The sequence below is a fragment of the Coregonus clupeaformis genome, chromosome 1, assembly GCF_020615455.1.
Source record: "Coregonus clupeaformis isolate EN_2021a chromosome 1, ASM2061545v1, whole genome shotgun sequence".
Classification (NCBI taxonomy): Eukaryota; Metazoa; Chordata; class Actinopteri; order Salmoniformes; family Salmonidae; genus Coregonus; species Coregonus clupeaformis.
The window spans coordinates 51,680,983-51,703,445 of record NC_059192.1 but is presented as its reverse complement, the minus strand read 5'-3'; the positions used below and the strand labels follow the sequence as shown (position 1 = coordinate 51,703,445).

The 22,463-nt window shown below is 45.7% G+C and overlaps 2 protein-coding genes across 12 annotated transcripts in view; both read right to left on the bottom strand.

Moving 5' to 3' along the window:
* LOC121570369 (bifunctional heparan sulfate N-deacetylase/N-sulfotransferase 2) overlaps window positions 1-1,079 on the bottom strand; it is a 180,358-nt gene extending 179,279 nt beyond the window's left edge. For both annotated transcript variants that reach the window (XM_041881839.2, XM_041881832.2), the window contains exon 1: window positions 947-1,079. The gene's annotated coding sequence lies outside the window, so the exon portion shown is untranslated. The remainder of the gene's footprint in view (window positions 1-946) is intronic.
* A 3,871-nt stretch (window positions 1,080-4,950) lies between these two features.
* Window positions 4,951-22,463, bottom strand: part of LOC121570303 (zinc finger SWIM domain-containing protein 8) — a 37,642-nt gene continuing 20,129 nt past the window's right edge. Inside the window, exons 6-23 of one of the 10 annotated variants that reach the window (XM_041881799.2) lie at window positions 22,201-22,282; window positions 21,694-21,814; window positions 21,379-21,580; window positions 21,118-21,293; window positions 18,748-20,501; window positions 18,420-18,527; window positions 18,109-18,233; window positions 17,721-18,021; window positions 17,390-17,545; window positions 17,034-17,256; window positions 16,618-16,907; window positions 16,230-16,453; window positions 15,548-16,045; window positions 14,442-14,619; window positions 14,053-14,256; window positions 13,771-13,890; window positions 13,134-13,312; window positions 4,951-6,506 (exon numbers count right to left, since the gene is read on the bottom strand). In XM_041881799.2, the coding sequence (XP_041737733.2) occupies window positions 6,303-6,506; window positions 13,134-13,312; window positions 13,771-13,890; window positions 14,053-14,256; window positions 14,442-14,619; window positions 15,548-16,045; window positions 16,230-16,453; window positions 16,618-16,907; window positions 17,034-17,256; window positions 17,390-17,545; window positions 17,721-18,021; window positions 18,109-18,233; window positions 18,420-18,527; window positions 18,748-20,501; window positions 21,118-21,293; window positions 21,379-21,580; window positions 21,694-21,814; window positions 22,201-22,282 (5,145 nt within the window). In that variant the 3' untranslated portion in view covers window positions 4,951-6,302. Of the gene's footprint in view, window positions 6,507-13,133; window positions 13,313-13,770; window positions 13,891-14,052; window positions 14,257-14,441; window positions 14,641-15,547; window positions 16,046-16,178; window positions 16,454-16,617; window positions 16,908-17,033; window positions 17,257-17,389; window positions 17,546-17,720; window positions 18,022-18,108; window positions 18,234-18,419; window positions 18,528-18,747; window positions 20,502-21,117; window positions 21,294-21,378; window positions 21,581-21,693; window positions 21,815-22,200; window positions 22,283-22,463 lie in introns of all 10 variants that reach the window. The other 9 variants (XM_041881814.2, XM_041881822.2, XM_041881768.2 and 6 more) reach the window with 9 other exon arrangements.

The following is a 22,463-nucleotide window of genomic DNA, read 5'->3' as shown; positions in this document are numbered from 1 at the left end:
CGAAGTGGAATTATGTTTTTAGATATTTTTCAAATTGTATTAAAAATGAAAAGCTGAAATGTCTTGAGTCAATAAGTATTCAACCCCTTTGTTATGGCAAGCCTAAATATGTTCAGGAGTAAACATTTGCTTAACAAGTCATGAGTTGCATGGACTCACTCTGTGTGCAATAATAGGGCTTAACATTATTTTTAAATGACTACCTCATCTCTGTACCCCACACATACAATTATCTGTAAGGTCCAGCAGTCGAGCAGTGAATTTCAAACACCAATTCAACCACATTGTTTGAAGTACAATATACCAACATAGTTACTGTTGTAAATCAAAGCTGTGTGCTGGAAAACCTTGGTAGAGCATGGGTGGAATAGGCATCGTGGTGCTCATGTGAATTTCCTTTACTTTTCGGCTTCAGACTAATGCCTACTTCTCACTTACAACGCGTAAATGTAAACAAATGTATTTCAAACATATTTCAGAATTGTATACAAAAACACTTCACTGTAAAAAAGCTACAGTTGCTGTTACATTCCAGAATAACGATGGGGCGTTACTGGTTATGGAAAAACTTTTGCACGCAACAGTCCGCCATATGATTCACCACTACCCTCTTAATAGTAAGCAAACAACTCTAAACATTACGATAGACCGACTAGTTCCAACAATAAACACATGCTGCTGGAATTCACCAAATGTTTGTTTTCTTCATAGTTAGCTAACGTTACTAATGACGTGAATAGACATATGTCCACGTCATTCACTTAAATTGTAAAGAAAGAATGGAGAGGAAAACCCTCCAGTGCCAACTGGCAGTGAAATATAGCTAGCTACTGTAGCTTGCGAGGTTAGCCTACCGGCTAACTTAGTGTTGCACACATTCAATGGGCTGCCTTCAAGTTAAAGAGGACACGCAAAACACTCAATGTAAATATTGTGTTTTACTTACCTAGGTACGTTTTTGAAAGACCAATATCCACACGAAACGCATAATGACAGAAAATATGCAAATGATTAAAGTCTAGTTGACAGCATCGCTCGTGAATCCGCCATCTTCATTCAGCAATCGATGCATTCTGCCGAAACTCCGGAATGAACCAAAGGGAGCAGGAGGAGGAGGGAGATTTCGTAACAGAGGACATACAAACGTTGGTTATTTGGAATAATATATCTGATCGGAGAGGAGGAAAATCATCGAAATGACCCAATTTGAAACATAATTGTGTTGGTATTTTAAGGTAAAAGCGCAAAACGGACAATAAAATTGATCATGCTTGGTTTAATCCCCATAACACTGATAGATGTCATGATACCCTTGTCCCGACAGAACACCCCGAGCTTCTTTCAGGCTTACTTTTCACTCACAGGTGCATAAGGGGCTAAATTATAAGCTGTACAGTTCTCAAATTAATTAAAGGCCATAACATAAATGTTTCTCTAGCGCAGAGCTTATTCAGCTATGCTACTCCTTTTACTTGGATCATGAAAGTGATTAACAAAATCTTGACAAAATGCTGACTGGCGTGTGAGCAGGTAGCAAGTGGCATCTAAAATATTGCGTCTTCCAAAGTGAACCACATTGTCTAATTTGGGAACCCCTTCCATGAAAGCCAATTTGAACTGAATTTTGGGGGAAATACTCAATAACATAATTAGTTATCAGACTGTACGCCCTATTTCAAACATCACATGGAACTGAAGATAATGAACTGTAAGTGTGAAATAAGCTCAATGTAGCCAGGCTACAGGTGAACTTGATCATACATTGCCCTATAGCTCCCTCTCCTGGTCATACTGTGACAGATCGTAGAATGCATTTTACATCAATCATACCTTTTTATTTTGCCAGTCAGTGGTCAGAGGATTTAGCCAAAAACAGTATTTCTGATTTAGAGTAATAATGGCTCAATAGAGCTTCTATCTCAAGGCCATCAGACTGTTAAACAGTCACCACTAGCCGGCCTCCACCCAGTACCCTGCACTGAACCTTAGGTCACTGTTCTAGCCGGCTACCACCCAATACTCTACCATGCACCTTAGAGAATGCTGCCCTACTTACAGTCATTGAACACTGGTAACTTTAATGTTTACATACCGTTTTACCCACTTTATATGTATATACTGTATTCTAGTCATGGCTCATCCTATATAACTACTGAGGTACACACCTTTTCTATTCATACACACCATCTTTACACACCATTATCCATCTATATACACAGATATATGCATCTATACACACACTGCATTCGTAAAGTATTCAGACCCCTTGACTTTTTCCACATTTTGTTACGTTACAGCCTTATTCTAAAATTGATTAAATGTTGTTTTTTTGTTTCATCAATCTACACACAATACCCCATAATGACAAAGCAAAAACAGGTTTTTAGAGGTTTTTGTACATTTATAAAACGTAAATATCCCATCTACATAAGTATTCAGACCATTTACTCAGTACTTTGTTGAAGCACCTTTGGCAGCGATTACAGCCTTGAGTCTTCATGGGTATGATGCTACAAGCTTGGCACACCTGTATTTGGGGAGTTTCTCCCATTCTTAAAAAAAAAAAAAAAAAAATTATCTGCAGATCCTCTCAAGCTCTGTCAGGTTTGATGGGGAGTGTCGCTGCACAGCTATTTTCAGGTCTCTCCAAAGATGTTCGATCAGGTTCAAGTCCGGGCCACTCAAGGACGGCTTCCGTCTGTCCACTCTACCATCAAGGCCTGATTGGTGGAGAGCTGCAGAAATGGTTGTCCTTCTGGAAGGTTCTCCCATCTCGACAGAGAAACTCTGGAGCTCTGTCAGGGTGACCATCAGGTTCTTGGTCACCTCCCTGAACAAGGCCATTCTCCCCCGATTGCTCAGTTTGGTCGGGCAGCCAGCTCTAGGAAGAGTCTTGGTGGTTCCAAACTTATTCCATTTAAGAATGATGGAGGCCACTGTGTTCTTGGGTACCTTCAATGCTGCAGACATTTTTTGGTACCCTTCCCCAGATCTGTGCCTCGACACAATCCTGTCTCAGAGCTCTACGGCCAATTCCTTCGACCTCATGGCTTGGTTTTTGCTCTGACATGCATTGTCAGCTGTGGGACCTTATATATAGTTGAAGTCGGAAGTTTACATACACCTTAGCCAAATACATTTTCACAATTCCTGACATTTAATCCTAGTAAAATTCCCTGTCTTAGGTCAGTTAGGATCACCACTTTATTTTAAGAATGTGAAATGTCTGAATAATTGTAGAGAGAATGATTTATTTCAGCTTTTATTTATTTAATCACATTCCCAGTGGGTCAGAAATGTACATACACTCAATTAGTATTTGGTAGCATTGCTTTTAAATTGTTTAACTCGGGTCAAACATTTCGGGTAGCCTTCCACAAGCTTCCCACAATAAGTTGGGTGAATTTTTGCCCATTCCTCCAGACATTGCTGGTGTAACTGAGTCAGGTTTGTAGGCCTCTTTGCTTGCACACGCTTTTTCAGTTCTGCCCACACATTTTCTATAGGCTTGAGGTCAGGGCTTTGTGATGGCCACTCCAATACCTTGACTTTGTTGACCTTAAGCCATTTTACCACAACTTTGGAAGTATGCTTGGGGTCATTGTCCATTTGGAAGACCCATTTGCAACCAAGCTTTAACTTCCTGACTGATGTCTTGAGATGTTGCTTCAATATATCCACATAATTTTCCTTCCTCATGATGCCATCTATTTTGTGAAGTGCACCAGTCCCTCCTGCAGCAAAGCACCCCCACAGCATGATGCTGCCACCCCCGTGCTTCACGGTTGGGATGGTGTTCTTCGGCTTGCAAGCATCCCCCTTTATCCTCCAAACATAACGCTGGTCATTATGGCCAAACAGTTCTATTTTTGTTTCAGCAGACCAGAGGACATTTCTCCAAAAAGTACAATCTTTGTCCCCATGTGCAGTTGCAAACCGTAGTCTGGCTTTTTTATGGCGGTTTTGGAGCAGTGGCTTCTTCCTTGCTGAGCAGCCTTTCAGGTTATGTTGATATAGGACTCGTTTTACTGTGGATGTAGATACTTTTGTACCTGTTTCTTCCAGCATCTTCACAAAGTCCTTTGCTGTTGTTCTGGGATTGATTTGCACTTTTCGCACCAAAGTACATTCATCTCTAGGAGACAGAACGCATCTCCTTCCTGAGCGGTATGACGTCTACGTGGTCCCATGGTGTTTATACTTGCGTACTATTGTTTGTACAGATGAACGTGGTACCTTCAGGAGTTTGGAAATTGCTCCCAAGGATGAACCAGACTGCCCTGACCTCAAGCCTATAGAAAATGTGTGGGCAGAACTGAAAAAGCGTGTGCGAGCAAGGAGGCCTACAAACCTGATTCAGTTACACCAGCTCTGTCAGGAGGAATGGGCCAAAATTCACCCAACTTATTGTGGGAAGCTTGTGGAAGGCTACCTGAAACGTTTCACCCAAGTTAAACAATTTAAAGGCAATGCTACCAAATACTAAATGTGTATGTAAACTTCTGACCCACTGGGAATGTGATGAAATAAATAAAAGCTTAAATAAATCACTACTATTATTCTGACATTTCACATTCTTAAAATAAAGTGGTGATCCTAACTGACCTAACCAGGGAATTTTTACTAGGATTAAATGTCAGGAACTGTGAAAAACTGAGTTTAAATGTACTTGGCTAAGGTGTATGTAAACTTCTGACTTCAACTGTACATACACACATACATTCCGGTCTCTGACATTGCTCGTTCTGATATATATATATATATATAATTTTTTTCATCTCTGGATTATGTTTGTATTTTTATTATTGCTAGGCATTACTGCACTGTTGGAGCTCAAAACAAACATTTCGCTGCACCTGCAATAACATCTGCAAATCTGTGTACGCTACAGATACATTTTGATAGTGTCCATTTTTTGTACATTCCATCCACAAAATAAATTCCAGCACATTTGTGTTTTGAATCACCTTTATTAAGTAAACTCTACATTTCAGTATTGCTTTATCTGTCCTTTTTTCTTTTATTCTAAATTACAACCTCTTGCAATCAGCACAATTTATATATATACACTTTTTTCCCCCAACCAAGCTACACTGAGGAATACAAAAATATCACAGAACATTTTCTACTAAGTCACGTCACCCGTGAGCTCCAGAGCAGAGTTGGAGGTGCGGGTTTGGAACACAGGGATCTGACAACGCCCCCTATAGAACATCAATGGACAGTGCACATTAATTCCACAGTAACAGCTGATGGATGTAACCTGGAGACCCAGTTTGCATATCAGCCTTTATGGGCATAGCACTTTTATGATTCTAGATGTGCAGGGCATGTAAATGTCATGTCCACTCATCCTTTATGTGATCCTGATATTTGATTGGATGATTGTACTTGAGATTCACAAAAGGCCATCCACTTGCACTCTTGACCCAATCAAAAAGGGCCAATGAGTTTGGTCCAGCCAGACACCTGTGTTCCCAGACCCAAAACCTCAAACCGCTGAATTGGAAAAGGGAACCCACACAACACTCACGTTACACTCTCTCATTCCTCTCTGCATACACATCATTCAAAATATAAAAAAGATAAAACACTAAAAGAATCCTCACCCGTACTCAGGTTACTATTTTCATATTACATTTCTTTTCTTTTTTCTTTTATTATTTCAACAAACTGTTTTTTGTCTATTTTTTTTCTTTCTTTTTAAACACTGTCAGAATACCCAAAATTCAGATCCGTAGTGACTGGTGGAGGCTCACTCCCCCCAGGACAGAGGAATGTTGCAGTATGAATCTGACTTACTCAGTGGTTTCAATAAAATAACCAACTAACATCAACAAAATAAATGACCACTTATATGCCCCAACCAACCAAAAAGCATCCCTTCGTGACTGCTTCTGGAAGGAAAGTTGTGAGGATGAACATGAGGGGGAATATATGTTACAGGAAGTTACACAGAGACATGAAACACGATAATGGGAGAGGCAATTCAGTCACGGACACAGAAGACTACATAAGCTGATTCCCTTTCAACTTACCTCAAAGCTCTACGTCTCACACAGTTATGACATCTAAAAGGGTGGGGAATGGGGGTTGATTGTGCTGCCTGTGTGCTGTGTAGGGTATGTACATCAAGGTACACAACGAGGGTTGACGTCAGGTCAGGTGAGGGAGAGGCCAGGGCGGTGGATGGGGAGAGCATTCGAGGCAGAGCCAAGGGTTGATGGAGAGAGACAGCTCGACAGGGATGCGGGTTTGTGAGGTGGGAGCGTCGTTCCTCTCCCACTCCACTGCCCTCACAGTCATGGGGAGAAAGTGGCCATCTCCAGAGAGATGCGCTGCCACAGCTCCTTGGTCTGCTTGCCCCTCTTCAGGTTCTGCAGCACGTCGTTGAACTGCATCATACCCACAGGGGTCAGGCAGAAGGCCCCACGGGCGCTGCGGATGATGTTGACAAAGTCATCGTAGTCTGCCGGGGTCAGGTGGATCAGCCGGTGGTGGATGTACTGCAGTGGGGGATAAGGGGGGGCACAGAGGAGCAGATTAACTTTGAGTCAAACAGGGCACCAAAGGGTAATCTACTTTACTACATATGTCAATGTTAGTCACAGAGACAGGGCACCCAAATTCTAAACCAATCCCTACTACCCCCAATGAACTTGTAGAGCAGCAGTTTCTCAGCAGTTTCTCAACTGGTGGGTCGTAACCCAAATTGTTATTTTGTTATAAAAAATAATTAAAAAAATGTTTTAGTCTGAACTTAAATGACTAAAATCATAAAACCAGGTAGCAAATGAATAACTCCTTTAATCTCAGCTATTTTTCTTCAAAGTATTTTCAATATAGAGCTATTAGAAGTGCTATTTAGCAGTTTTGGTTGATTTTGTGGTCTCAAACCAGTGAGCTTATTAACATTCTTCATCAAGAATATGAGCATTGCGAATACTAATCCATTCAGATCTACACACGTACATAGGGGCTTGTGGTTAATTTGGATTGGACAATAGTGTTTGGTGGGAATACAGATATCAATGTGGTCCACTATCAATGTTATACACTACATGACCAAAAGTATGTGGACACCTGCTTGTCGAACATCTCATTCCGAAATCATGGGCATTAATATAGAGTTAGTCCCCCCTTTGCTGCTATAACAGCCTCCACTCTTCTGGGAAGGGACTTGCTTCCATTCAGCCACAAGAGCATTAGTGAGGTCGGAAAGTGATGTTGGACGATTAGGCCTGGCTCGCAGTCGGCATTCCAATTCATCCCAAAGGTGTTCGATGGGGTTGAGGTCAGGGCTCTGTGCAAGCCAGTCAAGTTCTTCCACACCGATCTCGACAAAGCATTTCTGCATGGACCTCGCTTTGTGCACGGAGGCATTGTCATGCTGAAACAGGAAAGGGCCTTCCCCGAACTGTTGCCACAAAGTTGGAAGCACAGAATCATCTACAATGTCATTTAATGCTTTGCGTTAAGATTTCCCCTTCACTAGAACTAAGGGGACTAGCCCAAACCATGAAAAATAGCCCCAGACCATTATTCCTCCTCCAAACTTTACAGTCGGGAGTCGGGCAGGTAGCGTTCTCCTAGCATCCGCCAAACCCAGATTCATCCGTTGGACTGCCAGATGGTGAAGCGTGATTCATCACTCCAGAGAACGTGTTTCCACTGCTCCAGAGTCCAATGGCGGCGAGCTTTACACCACTGAACTGACTTGTTGGAAAGGTGGCATCCTATGACGGTGCCACGTTGAAAGTCACTGAGCTTTTCAGTAAGGCCATTCTACTGCCAGTGTTTGTCTATGGAGATTGCATGGCTGTGTGCTCAATTTTATACACCCGTCAGCAACGGGTGTGGCTGAAATAGCCGAATCCAATCATTTGAAGGGGTGTCCACATACTTTTGAATAGTGCATCTTAATATAGCCACCTTTAACTAGGTTTACATTTGTTAATTTAATCACATCCCCCCATCTCAGCCCTTGAGGGCATTAATGAAGTGATGCGAATTCAGCACACATCCAGTGCAGTGTCTTTTCACTCCCAGCCTTGAGCAGGTGCTTATTTTTTTACCTCTCAGGACAGATTCTGTATCATAATGAGTTTAAATTGATAGATTATTAAAACGGGAAACGGAGAGCGCTTCAATTTGCTCACAATGGTGCGGTTTAAATGGAGGACGACTCAAAAGGGTAGATACTGCCCTATGATACTGCTGCAATTTCAGACAATTTCAATATGAGATATATTGATGATATCTTGTACATTTGGACTGGAAGTCAGGATGAACATAATGAATTTGTCTCTTTCCTCAAAATGGTATAAACCTTGATCTTAAGTTCTCCATAGAATGTGAAATATTTCAATTTTCTAGATATGTGGATCACCACCCTCTATCAAAAAGACAGACCATAACACTTTAAATTTGAGCTTACAGTGTGCTTCCTAATGCATTTGAAAACGGTTTACCTAGGAGTCAATTCAATAGACAGATGCCTGTGCCACTCCACTGACGATTATGTCTACAAGGCTGCAGCCATGAAACAGCGTTTCTTCGACAGAGGTTCCTCTTCCCAGTGCGCCAAGAGTTGCTGGGCAAACGTGTGATAACGAAGAGAAACTGCTCCGTTACGTATAACCACATTTAACCCCAAAGCAGATACAGTGAGCTCCAAAAGTATTGGGACAGTGACACTTTTTTAAATTATGATACAATGACTAAGAGGTTAAAGAGCAGACTGTTAGCTTTAATTTGTGGGTATTTTCATCCATAACGGGTGAACCATTTAGAAGTTACAGCACTTTCTGTACATAGTCCCCCCATTTTAGGGGACCAAAAGTAGTCAAAAGTTTAGTATCTGGTCCCATATTCCTAGCACGCAATGATTACATTAAGGTTGTGACTCTACAAACTTGTTGGATGCATTTGCTGTTTGTTTTGGTTTCAGATTATTTTGTGCCCAATATAAATGAATGTTAAATAATGTATTGTGTCATTTTGGAGTCTCTTTTAAAGTAAATAACAATAGAATATATGTTTCTAAACACTTCTAAATGAATGTGGATGCTACCATGATTACGGATAGTCCTAAATGAATCGTGAATAATGATGAGTGAGAAAGTTACAGAAGCACAAATATCATACCCCCAAGACATGCTAACCTCTCACCATTACAATAACTGGGAAGGTTAGCCTTTTTGGGGGGGGTATGATATTCATGTCTCTAACTTTCTCACTCATCATTATTCATGATTCATTCAGGACTATCTGTAATCATGGTAGCATCCACATTAATGTAGAAGGGTTTGGAAACATGACAATACATTAATTACAATTAATTTCTATTGGGTACAAAATAATCTGAAACACAACCAAAACAAACAGTGAATGCATCCAACAAGTTTATAGGAGTCACAAGCTTGATGTAGTCATTGCGCGCTATGAATATGGGATCAAATACTACACTTTTGACTACTTTAAAATACACATAAGTGAATTTGTCTCAATACTTTTGCTCCTACATTTTTTTATATGTATAAACAGTTGATCCGATATGGATGAAAATACCCTCAAATGAAAGCTGACAGTCTTCACTTTAACCTCAGCCCTTGTATAATTTCAAATCCAAAGTGCTGGGGTAGAGCCAAAACAACAAATGTGTCATTGTCCCAATAGTTTTGGAGCTCACTGCATGATAAAACATTATGTGACGCAGCACTGGCATCTACTTACATCTGATCCTACCCTGAGCCAGCTATTTAAAGAGCCCCCTCTTTTTGTTTATAAACGATGTCCAAACCTCCGCAATAAACTTGTTCGAGCGAGCCTCAACTCTGGCCCCAAACAAACCCTCCTTGCGCCTCTCAGAGATAGCAATCATCCCTGTGGCAATTGCGTACAGTGTAATAATAGCGTAAAAAGAGCCTTTAGACACCCTCGTCTTGTAAAAGGTTTAACGTTAAAGGGATATTTCTGGATTTTTGGCAATGATGCCCTTTATCTACTTCCCCAGAGTCAGATGAACTCTTGGATACCATTTTTATGTCTCTGCATCCAGAATGAAGGAAGTTAGAACGCTAGTTAGCAATTGAGCTAGAGCTAGTTAGAAACTTTCTTCAACCTGCACGCAGACATAGAAATGGTATCCACAAGTTCATTGGACTCTGGGAAAGTCTATAAAGGGCCTCATTGGGGTGGGGAAAGTATCCCGTTAAATGCTTTATTACATGTAACACCATGAATGTTATTTACATCTTACGTTGCCCATGTGGTATTTTGTATGTGGGAAAATCTCTATGTGCCTTAAGCAAAGAATTTGTGAGCAAGAGCACCATACGGCATAATTATGAAAATTACCCCTTTGCCTGCCACTTTAACAAATCTTCAGTGTCTCCTCTTTACGATTTCAGGGTATTGAAAAAGTTTAACCTTCATCCAGAGCAAAAAAAGCTGTTCCAAAGGAAACTTTGGATTCATACGCTTGGCACTTTACATCCATCAGGGCTTAAATGATGATTTTGACATGAGGGTCATGCTTTAATATGTTTCACCCAACCCCCGGCATTATGTGGTTTCTGTCATTTATGATGGTTCTTAAACTTGACACCCTCTTACAGGTTCCCATAGGCCCCCCCTTCAGTATTTTTTTTTTGTTTCAGGATTTTCCTGGTCTTAACACCAGTTTCCATTTTTTTTAAAGCATTATGAAAAAAATATGTAAAAAATGTTTAATTTTGTAAAAAGTATATTAAAAAATATAAACTGTCTCGATCAAGTCACACATTTTCTGAGATAAATGATTACGCATGTGCCTCCTGGCATTTGTGTTGTACACGGGTGTTGCTCATCATGTCTGATTGCATTGACACACATTACCTATAAGTGGCCTCTGTCATTGTGTGTTTTTGTATACTCTGATGAAGGTCTGACGCCTAAATAAATTTAAAATGTTGCATTGATCCGGAGTGCGGAGATTCCTTTTCATTTCAATAGAACCACAAAAGTTACTATTTTTACCTAATTTACTGTAGTTTAATATAAGCAGGATGTGTTCTAAGGGGGATGAGGAACCAATTCCAGAGAAAGACAGTTGGTGATCAGGAGGAGGCTGGGGGGAGGAGCTATATGAGGACGGGCTCATTGTAAAAGACTGGAATGGAATCAATTTAACTATATCAAACATAAAATATATGGAAACCACGTTTGACTTCATACCCTCTATTAAATTCCAGCCATTAAAATGAGCCAGTCCTACTATAGCTCCTTCCACCAGCCTCCTTTGCTGAACATATCCATAACGACACCCAGCATATGGAATTAATTCCCCTCCAGTGACTGAGGAGATGACTCACTGTCAGTCATGGTAGATTTACGCTTGAGTACAACCCATCAGACACCTCATCTCATTAACTGCCTGATGAGAAAGAGTGGAGGAGAGCCTGTCATGTGGATACTGTCAGCTGACATCAACAAATGTGCCGGCACACACACACACGTGAGTGTGTAGCAAGAACACATCATGCAGATGGTAGAGAAAGTCAGCTGAAACTGGGGCAGATAGGAAGAGGGGTGTGTGTGACTATGTTAATGCACATTAAGCAGTGTGCATTTTGTGAGAATTCTAACATTCACCTTTAAAGCCCACACATCAGTTTTATCTAGCCTTGTTTAAAGCAGAAAGCCTCAAACCACAGCAAGGAAGCAAGGAATTAAATGTGCATGTGAGCGAGCACAGAATCTCCAGAGGCCAACATGCCTTTCAGCTTTGCAACAGTCACAGCCTTTTAGCCGCTTCCCCATCAGAGCAGGCTATCCAGTGGATGCACTCCTGAGTCTCCCTTTTCCAAAGTTTGTAGCACTCGGGCTTCATCAACTACAGTGCCATTAAAAAGTATGTCCCTTTTCAGATGTTCTCTATTTTTGCATATTTTTGATACTGAATGTTATCAGATCTTCAACCAAAACCTAATATTAGATAAAGGGAACCCCGAAGCCAGGTGATTACCGGTGCCTGGTTTCTTCCAGACGTGACATTTGGCATGCAGGCCAAAGAGTTCAATCTTGGTTTCATCAGACCAGAGAATCTTGTTTCTCATGGTCAGAATCCTTTAGGTGCCTTTTGGCAAACTCCAAGTGGGCTGTCATGTGCCTTTTACTGAGGAGTGGCTTCCATCTGGCCACTCTACCATAAAGGCCTGATTGGTGGAGTGCTGCAGAGATGGTTGTCCTTCTTGAAGGTTCTCCCATCTCGACAGAGGAAGAACTCTGTCGGGGTCTTGGTCACCTCCCTGAACAAGGCCCTTCTCCCCCGATTGCTCAGTTTGGCCGGGCGGCCAGCTATAGGAAGAGTCTTGGTGGTTCCAAACTTATTCCATTTAAGAATGATGGAGGTCACTGTTCTTGGGGACCTTCAATGCTGCAGAAATGTTTTGGTAGCCTTACCCAGATCTGTGCCTCGACACAATCCTGTCTCGGAGCTCTACGGACAATTCCTTCAACCTCATGGCTTGGTTTTTGCTCTGACATGCAACTGTGGGACCTTATATAGACAGGTGTGTGCCTTTCCAAATCATGTCCAATCAATTTAATTTACCACAGGTGGGCTCCAATCAAGTTGTAGAACATCAAGGATGATCAATGGAAACAGGATGTACCTGAGCTCAATTTCGAGTCTCATAGCAAAGGATCTGAATACTTATGTTTTTTGTTGTTGTTTTTTTTCACCTTTATTTAACCAGGTAAGCCAGTTGGCTTAAATAAAGTATATATTTTATATACATTTTCAAAAAATTCTAAAAACCTGTTTTTGCTTGTCAATATGGGGTATTGTGTGTAGATTGAATAATTTAATCAATTTTAGATTAAGGCTGTAACGTAACAAAATGTGGAAAAAGTCAAGGGGTCTGAATACTTTCCGAATGCACTGTATGTGTTGGAATACTTTGGAACAGATTTCCAAAACTAAAATCACTTGGAGCTGATTTGCTGTTGTTTTTACAGTCTTATGTACAACAATAAAACATTTATTTATTTATTTTTGCTCATAAAACTTGGGGGGCCAAATAAAATTGGGTCTGCCAGTTGGGGAACCCTGGTCTAGGGGTTGTTTGTGGCCTGGGCCCGGGTGTTACCTGTAGATAGGCCTGCTGGCAGCGCTGCACCAGCTGATGGAAGGCGGGTGTGCGGAGGTGGGCATGGATGTGGGCGGGGTTGAGTCTCTGGAGAGCCTCCATGATGATTTCCTGAAGGACGAAGGGGCTGAGCACACCCTTAGCCGCGCCCACACAGAACTGGTACACGTAGTTCACACCTGAGGAGGATGGGAGAATGGTGAGCATTTAGTCTTTGCTGACAGTTAGCGAATGTCTATGGCTAACAGATGCGTACACACACACACTACATGTTAATGTTTTTAAATATATGTAAATTGTTAAGAATTTTGTCTGTAATGTCTTTTTCGTTAAGGGGTGGACCCCAGTAAGACTAGCTGTCGTCATTGGCGTCGGCTAATGGGGATCCTAATAAAAAATAAATCAAAGATACAGTATGTTCTACTTTGAATTCCGGCAGAGTCATTTCACTAGAATCCTCTCAACATACACAGACAATTCAGTGCTCCGATATAGATATGTTTGTGTGTCTTACTTAGCATTCAACTCTTCGCCTTCTTAAACCACCAGAGGTTGTGATGCTGGCTTAATTGATAAAACAACCACTAGAATCAAAGATGCCCGCAGCAGGCCCTCGTCATCCCTGCCCCTTTCTCACCTAGCCGTGCAGCCAGTCCCAGGAGCCACTTGACATCCTCCGTGTATGGGGGGCTGCGGGAGAAGTTATTGGGGTGGTCGTTGTGCGCCCTCCTGCCCAGCATCTCCAAAGCCAGCATGCCTATTAAAGAGTCAGGGTCAAATATCAACACCATCAATTACTTTGAATAAAAAGCATAACCATAGCAAATGATTAAACTGATATTCACAGTGCATATACCATCTAGTATTACATCTAGAGAATCTTTTCATGGACACTTAAAAGCATATGCGTGTTCCTCACCAACTCTGTAGGCTGAGTGCAGGTAGTGAAGGCCCTGCTGGCTGATAGGCTGGCTATGCTGCTCGTCTTCAGACGGGAAGGGGGCGCTGACCAATGAGACGGGCTGGGAAGACATACCAGGAAGAGATGACGCCTGAATGGCCTGGATTGTGGAGCCTGAATGGACGCCACCTACTGGATAGAAAGAGGAAAAAGACGCGGCTCCTGAGAGTGCCATGGAGAGCCCATTATAAAACATCCAAGTAAAGAATGCTGCTGTTGAATGTGAGCCATCAGCTACATCAGCTAGCATGCTAAATATATTATTATTTGACGTTTATAGACACACTGACTACAGATCATGCACACATGGACGCGCGCAAACACACGCGGCAGTGGTCTCTGCTCACCTGCTACAGTGGTGCTCAGAGGCAGGCCGGTCTCGGTGTGGTACGGGTGGACGGCGATCTGGGTCATGGACGGCACGGGAATACCAGGGAAGGTGACCGCAGTTGCTGCCATGGGCGGATGGGGGCCGGTAGCCACTGAGAACGGGTACTGGGCACCGATAAAGGCCGGGTGCATTCCCTGAGAGGGCACACATACACACTTAAAATTAGTTAGATGCTATTCTCTGTTGCCGCTGCGGGCCACTGTCTTATTTCAGATAGTGCAACATTGGTCTGCACTGAGGGAAGAGCGACATGTAGGAGTGACGGAAGACAATGGTCGTGGGCTTAATACAAAAAGAGATGAGTCATTTATGATTCATATAGTGAATACTAGTACATTCTCCAAACATTTCCTCTTCAACTTCCTGACATACACAAGAGAGAATGTAGAGAAGAAAAAAAAAAAGATTTTCAAAGTCAAACACTGTAGGTACACTGGTGCATACTGATCACTTGGCAGCGTTCCAGTTGTCTAGTTGAGTCTCCTTGAAACGTAGTTTCAATATTGTCATCTTTCAGTTCCCTCCCAACTCCCCCTCCCTTCTCCGTCTCAATTCAAACCAAACTTCACAAATCAAAGTGAAGGTCATTAAAATAACAAAATATGAGAAACAGTTACCAAAACAATAATGAAAAATACATAAATAAATGGAATTCAAAACTGTTTGTTAGTGACTCTGGAGATTCAAATGGATCTTGCGAGTTCGAGGCCCAGAGTTGAGTTTGAGGGATCTAGGGACTGAGAAAAGCCCTGCATGTAGCGTGAAGGAGAGGTGTGGGTCTATAGGGAGACGTAATGTCTTCTACATAGATGGAAGCTACTTAAGGAAGTAAGAACTATCAACACAGTATTTCACTGGAAGCCCAAGTGATGATTCTCAGCCAGCCTATTTCAGAGTTTATTTGTGAAAACAAGTACCAGTAACATCTCGATTTGAACATCTTATCACCAGTTCTCTCCCCAACATCTCTCTCCCAGCCCACCTTATCCATCTCTCTGTCTCCATCATTCTTTCCCTCCTCTCCATCCTCCCTCCCATGATGCCTCCAGACAGTCCTCTTACCTGTGGGTACGCACCCCCTGACAAGGGGAACACAGTGGGCCGGGGGACATGCTGCAGCGGGTGCCCCAGGTACTGGGGGGTGCAGACGGTGGGCAGGTGGGCCTGGATGGTAGTGTAGGGGTGCAGGCCCTGGGAGTGGGGGTGGGCCATGGCAGAGCCAGGCAGGGCGTGTGATTGGTAGATGGTGGAGCCCACAGAGATGACGGGCACCACAGCCGCTGCTGTCACAGAGGCAGTCACTGTGGCAACACCAGAGGACTCCATGTTGCCACTGTTGTCCATTACACCGTGAACCGTCTCCGGGGGCCTCCTCCCAGCTCCACCGTTGGCCCTGCAGCGTCCCGGGCCCTCACGCTGGGCCCCTGAGCCCCCTCCTACTGTCTGCTCATAGAGCCAGTACCACTGGTGGGCCACCTCAAACAGAACCTCAGGGTACACACCGCCCCCCTTGGCTGCCTCCTCTACAGCCATACAGGCTTTCTCCAGCATCACATTGTCCTGCAGGGAGAGAGGAGGGGAGGGGGTGAAGACAGAGAGAGAGACAAAATGATGAGATCAAAAAAATAAAAATGTGAATTTTCAGGACAAAATTGATAAAAAGGGTAAAATAATAAAAAGATGCCCAGCCTACATGAGTAGTCCGATGTGTCTTCTGCAGAACTGAAGAGTACCGGACATGTACCTGTTCCTTGCACTGCACCAGGGCCCTCTGGATCTCATTGGGGTTGAGGGCATGTGCATGGGGCAGGCAGCTCAGGGCCAGCTCAGCTGCAGCGCGAACCATGTTGGGGTCCCGCGCCCGTGATGCTCTGTCTGCCAGTGATGCCACCTCGGGAGGGGTGAGGTGCCCATCCCAGCACTCCACCAGGATGTTGAGGGCAGCACTGCCGATCTCCATGGCCTGGCCTGGAGGGGGAGAGGAAGAGGAGACACTCATGTAAAGTGTGGTGGTGGTGGGCCAAACCAAGCTTATAGCTACCCGTGTCTCATGGACTATTTAAAAATAAAAAATAAACGCTTTTGGGATGAACTATCCTGATGAAAAAGGACAGAAAAACATAGCCCCTCACCTGTGATCCAGGAGACGTGGGAGGAGTAGGTCCTGGAGAGCCAGTTGGGCGATACAAAGTTGTGCAGGCCCAGGGCGTACAGGCCGATCTCGAAGGCACAGAGGTGCAAGTTGCGGTGGGGACCCTGGTGGCCCCCACTGGCTGAGGGCTGGGTGAAGATGGAGGTGGAGCTGTTGCCCCCGGCCTTGATCAGCACCGTCTTGGCCAGCTCAAAGTAGAAGTGAGCCGCCGCCTCCGATGGCTGGTTGGGCACATGGGGTGCATGGCACTCGGGACGACGCCCTTTATACCTAAGAGGGTGACGGGAAGAGGAAATTCAGTGTATTAGCATATTTTCGTCAATACCTTAATTGAGTTCTCCAATAATTAGAAAGCATCAACACATGTATAGAATATGTAGGAGGAGAGTCACTCACCTGCTGGTGTCTGTGCTCTTTGCCCTAGCTCCGCCTCCGGCCCTGCGAGAGCCGCTGGATGAGGAGGAGCCCAGCGAATCAGAGGAAGAGCTGCTGATGCTGTCACTGTCCTGGCCCCTTCCCCAGGAGGCTGCGGCCCAGCCCCCTTTGAGTGGGCGTCGGCTGAGGGTGGGGGAGCTGTCTGAGGTGGTCTCAGGAGCACTGCTGTCGATACTCGCCATGCCTGGGAAAACAATATAAAGTCAGCCACATGTCAATGCTACCTCTAGACGGCCATTCGAGTCATAGTATAGGCTGTTATTTCAGACACAGCCAATGTCTTAATCTGAGGTTGAGGGTCATGGTTAGTTCGTTACCTGTGTGTTTCTTCTTCTGGCGGACAGGAGAGCCCCAGCAACGCCCGCTGTATGCCCCCCGTCCTCCCAACGCCAAGCGGCTGGGCACTGTGCCCTCGGGCTTGAATGGGACAGCCTCGCTCGGCTGGTCACATGATGCAGGCTGTGCGCCATCTGCTAAGACAATAAGTGAAGTATTCAATAAGTTTTACATGCATACAGTAACAACAGTGAGGGTTGGATTCAAATAATTCCTTCCATTTTCAACAAATCTGTTTTGCATATGTAGGGTAACAGCATTTTCAGTGCAGGACAGGTACAGTACGACATAACCATACTGACTGTCTCTCACCTTGTTCTCTGGCCTCACTGACGACCTCTCCGGGAGTGGCATTGTTCTGCACCCCGCTGCCCGCCAGCTGTCCTGCTGCCCCCCCAGTAACCACCGCTTGCACAGAGGAGGAGGACCCAGCTGCAGCCGTGGCGTTGGGGGCGTGTTTGGACACCCCTCCGGTGGCGTGTCCGTGAGCATTGTGGGCAGCGTGCTTGGATGGGCTCCTCTGGCTGTTGGCAGCTGGCTTGCTGGAGTAGAAGGAGCTCAGGGTTTGGGGCTTGTGGGTCTGGCTCTCTCTGTCCAGCAGCTTGTCCAGGATCTGAGAGGTCACAGAGGGAGAGGGAGTGTCATCACAAGCCTTATTTGGTAGTTATTCTACTGGCTACAGTGCGAAACCAACGGCCACCTTTTTCAGCTTGCTCTGGTCATCCTTGTATGTGATCATGAGGGCCAGAGCCAAGTCTCCTTTCTCTCTCCTGGTCCCCTCACACAGCAGAGGGTGCTCTGCCTCGCTCACCGTGGTCTTCATACCTACAGGGGAAAAAGGGGGGTAGAAATATGAACAGACAGCAGCAAACGAGTTCAGCAGTTTCTAAGCCAAACTGGTACCTGGACGTTTTCCTATTTAAGTATCACTAACCTCAACACTGATCCATTAAATGTGTTGCCTACCACTTTCTGAAGGTGTAAATGTAAAAACCTTGTGGTTGATCTTACCCAGTGCTGCTACAGAAGCCTCAAAGCCCAGCTCCTCGTCTCCAGGCATCTCGTTGTCCCGGTTACGGCTAGGAGGACGGGAACCTGTGGGGGAGACAACTGTACAAACAAAATAATGGAGGGGGAGGGGTGAAATATAAATTACTGGAAGTCTCACTCGTGTGATGACTGCATGACATGTAATTCAGATCAATTAGCAAGTAAAAGTTCTACATATGTGTGCATATGTACTGTTTGTTGTATGTATTGTGTGAGTTAAAACTGAGAATCACAATGTGGAAAACTACATTTTGGCAAATAAAAACGTAACCTATGTAGCGAGAGTCACCTGGGGTACACAGCACATCAAATATGAAGCTAGCCAGCATGAGGGGCAGGACAGGCCTGTAGTCACAGAAGTTCCCGTCTCGGAGCTGCTCGGCCCTGTCCCGTATGGACGTCATCTCCACCAGGCCCAAAGGAATCTTCTTCAGCAGAGCCACCACCTCTGACTCCTGGTAGGCCAGCTTGACCTCCAGGGCCTTGGTGGAGGCTGGGGGCCTCTGCAGCTCCAGGGAGAACATGCCCGTGCTGAAGGCCAGGTTGTGGAGCTCCAGCCTCTCGCTCAGCACCGTCAGCAGGAAGGAGGTCTTGACCAGGGTGTTGGTGGCCACCTGGGTCTGCCTGCTGGTGGACACCTTGCTCTTCTTGCCCTTGGTCTGGGGCTGCTCCACCTTCAGGTCTGGAGGGTTGGCCAGCAGGTCTCCAGCCAGCTCCACTGCCAGTCTGCAGGCCTCGTTGCTGTAACCATGGGCGTGGAGGGCCTCTGCACATGCAAACAGCACCTCCATCTGGCCCTCCTGCTCCAGTGGCTTGATCCCAGCAAAGATGTCTGGTTCCTCCTCATGGTTGTTCTCTGGCACTCTCTCTGCCCCCTCCTCAGAGGCTGCATTCATGTAGTAAGCCTGGTAGTCATCCTCTCCAACAGGGTCTCCCTCTGCCCCTGCCGCTGGGGCCTGATTGGGCAGTGCTACGGCAGTTTCTCGACGCCCACCACGCGGTGGCTTGGCGGCAGCAGCAGTCACGGTTACAACAGCGACCGAGGTGGAGGGCCGAGCGTCTCCAGCGGGGTCTGCCTCCTTATTTCCATTTACCTCCATCTCTGCCTCCACTTCTACCTCCTTCTCCACGGCAACTTCCAGGACGACAGCGGCGTTCTCCTTGGGGGGGAAGGCGGACTGGGACTCAGCGGCAGGCAGGGTGGCAGCAAGGGTGACACGTTTTCCCTCGAAGGCGCGCTCCTTGGGCATGTTCCCAGTCCCTTTCCCTCCCCCACTGTATTTGTGTGGCTCTCTGAGTAGCGGGCTTGGTGAGGGCAGCATCTCGGGCGGCGGGGGCATGAAGTCAAAGGTGTTGCTGGCTTCAGCGCCCAGCGCCAGACTGGAGCCGTCATCCAGGCTCAGCTCGGCCATGTCAGGCTCCAGGGAGCTGTCCTCACTGCTGGTGCGCCGCTTGGCCGCTTGGTGTTTTCCCCCTACCCCTCCTGATCCCCCGGAGGACGACTTCCCCCCCTGGGCCAGCTTAGCCTTGCCCCCAGTGGACGAGGAGGAACCTGCGCCTTTGTACATCCCCTTACTACTGCCCTCCTCTAGAGAGAGAGACACACTGCCCCCTAGCCGCACTAGGACCCCTCCTCCACCCCCGGCCGACAACCCCTTCCTCTTGCTCACAATGGTCTCTTTGGGCCGGACGGCCACTTCTTGTTGGGGACTTCTGCCTTTGTAGTCTCCCCCACCTCCCTCAGAGCTGCCAGATCTCCCCCCTCCTCCTCCAGGTTCAGGGGAGTCTCCAGCCAGGCCAGCCTTGGCTCCTCTCTGCTGCTGCACTGCCCTGGCCCAGCAGAAGGAGGCGCTCTTCTTGTCAGCGCTGCAGTAGGTGATACCTGGCAGTGGGTATGCCACCTCCCAGTTGAAGTAGCAGGACTCCACGGCCGGCTTGAAGCCCTGGAACAGTTTGTCCAGGGACTTGCGGTGTTGCCCTCGCTTCACAATCTCAATCACTTTCAGATGCCACTGCTTGAGCTGGGAAGCCAGCTCCAAACGCCTATAGAATGGTGCAAAAATAAACATTGTTATAGTCAGTCCAGGAAACAAGAGCCACAGAGCAGAGACTATAGTAACAAACAAGCACACAAAGGCACACACACACACAATTAATATAATTGCCAATGTATTGTCACACACACACACAATGGGTATCATTCAGAAAATTGCCAACGTAACTGGAAGACACGCACAGCCACACAAAGAGCTTTCTGCAGAGAAATCTGACACCGTCATTCCACATTTGTCTTCGTCAGTGTGTCGAGCGAGAGCACATAACACTCTGAAAGCCAAGCAGCAATCAGCTCTGTGCCTTGAGAAGCAGACATGTCACAGTGAATCAGGAGGATGCCCTCATCTATAATACACTAGATGTACACTACATCTATAATCTCCCAAACACTGACTGATCTAATCAGATTAACTTCAGAGCCTCAAAGGGAGTGTCTATCAACCCAACACAGACAGATTCGGACCTGGGATCGGTTGTGAAAGTGAGAAGTGAAATGAAGGTAAGAGACAGGAGGAGTGCTGTGCTGTCAGCATTAGACACTATTCTAGTGGATGTAGGAAACCAAGCTTAAGTGTTAAACAGGCAGAAAGGGAAGTGACCTCACCTCTGAGGGCTCATGGTAGGGTCTAGCACAGCCAGCCTCCACAGAACCACCATATCATCACACATGCTGGCGCAGGCGTGGGCTGCCACCTCCGACTGCCCGTTACTGCGCCCTGTGTGCCCGCTGGCACTGCTGTGGGACGCCGACGTACGCACGCTGTACCACCAGCCAATAATCTGAGGAGAGAACAGTCACCTCTGTCCTATCATGTGTGTATAAGTATGTATGTAACGTGTGTGTACGTGTGTGTGTGTGTGTTACCTGTTCATAAGTGAGACACTGCTCAGTGAGGATCTCTAGAAGGGGTGCAGCGTTGCTGTCTCTCCTCTTGAACATCTCCCTGACGATGGACAGGAGGTTCCAGATCCCCTCAGGCTCCCGCCCCCTCAGAGGTCTCAGCAGACACGCCCACTCTGCCGCAGCCGGGGGCTCCGTGGATGACAGGTACATGGAGTTGACGTCACTGCACCGGGAGGGCAGACACACTAGAAAGATTAGCAAGTACATTTCCACACACATACTTTGTCCTCTTCTTAATATACCCCACTTTGATCATGCATGTCTTTGCTCTCTTACCTGAAGACCACAGGAGAGGGGCCACAGAACTTATGCAGCGTCTTCTTGATGTTGTCACTGAGCGTGGACTCATCTAGATACCAGGTGCTCTGGTCAGAGGCCGAGGGGCCAGCAGTGGGATCTGTACACAGGAGGCAGGGAGTAAACAGAAAGCCCAAGAAATACAATACAACAAACATACAGCAAATGTAAAGAACAGTTTTTAGCTGATATTTGGGAAACGCATGCCATCTGAACCACCCTACAGCGTGCTCTAAGCACATAAGCAAGCAAACGCCTTAAGTACAAATGGTCAGAGATAGGGGTCTATCTACAGTTGAGGGTGTGGGAAGCAACCCCCATCTCATATTGGTTATGGAAGTGGTGAGATACACCCCATACAATAAATAAAAAGCCCTTTGACTTATCATTATCTCCAACCACATTATGAACCCATGTGAGATGAGTAGAGGCTGCCCCCTGCAGGAGGCAAACAGAAGCACAGACAGCCAGGCAGGCAGGGCATACCTGGAGCCCCACACACTGTGTTGATGGCTGTGGACTGGGAAGACAGGAGCTCATCCAGGAGCCTCTGGGCTGTGGGCAAAATCTGAAGGAGAAAAATAACAGACCAGGTTTAATGAGTATGATAGAATCTGTTTCAGATCAGTTAATGATAAGTTATAACAAATCTGTTTCACCATTGTTTCGGGGGGGCTACTTCGGGGGGGCTAATTCTAACTTTTGAACACAAGGCTCTAATTACAGCTAAGAAATTCAATTGGCCTTAG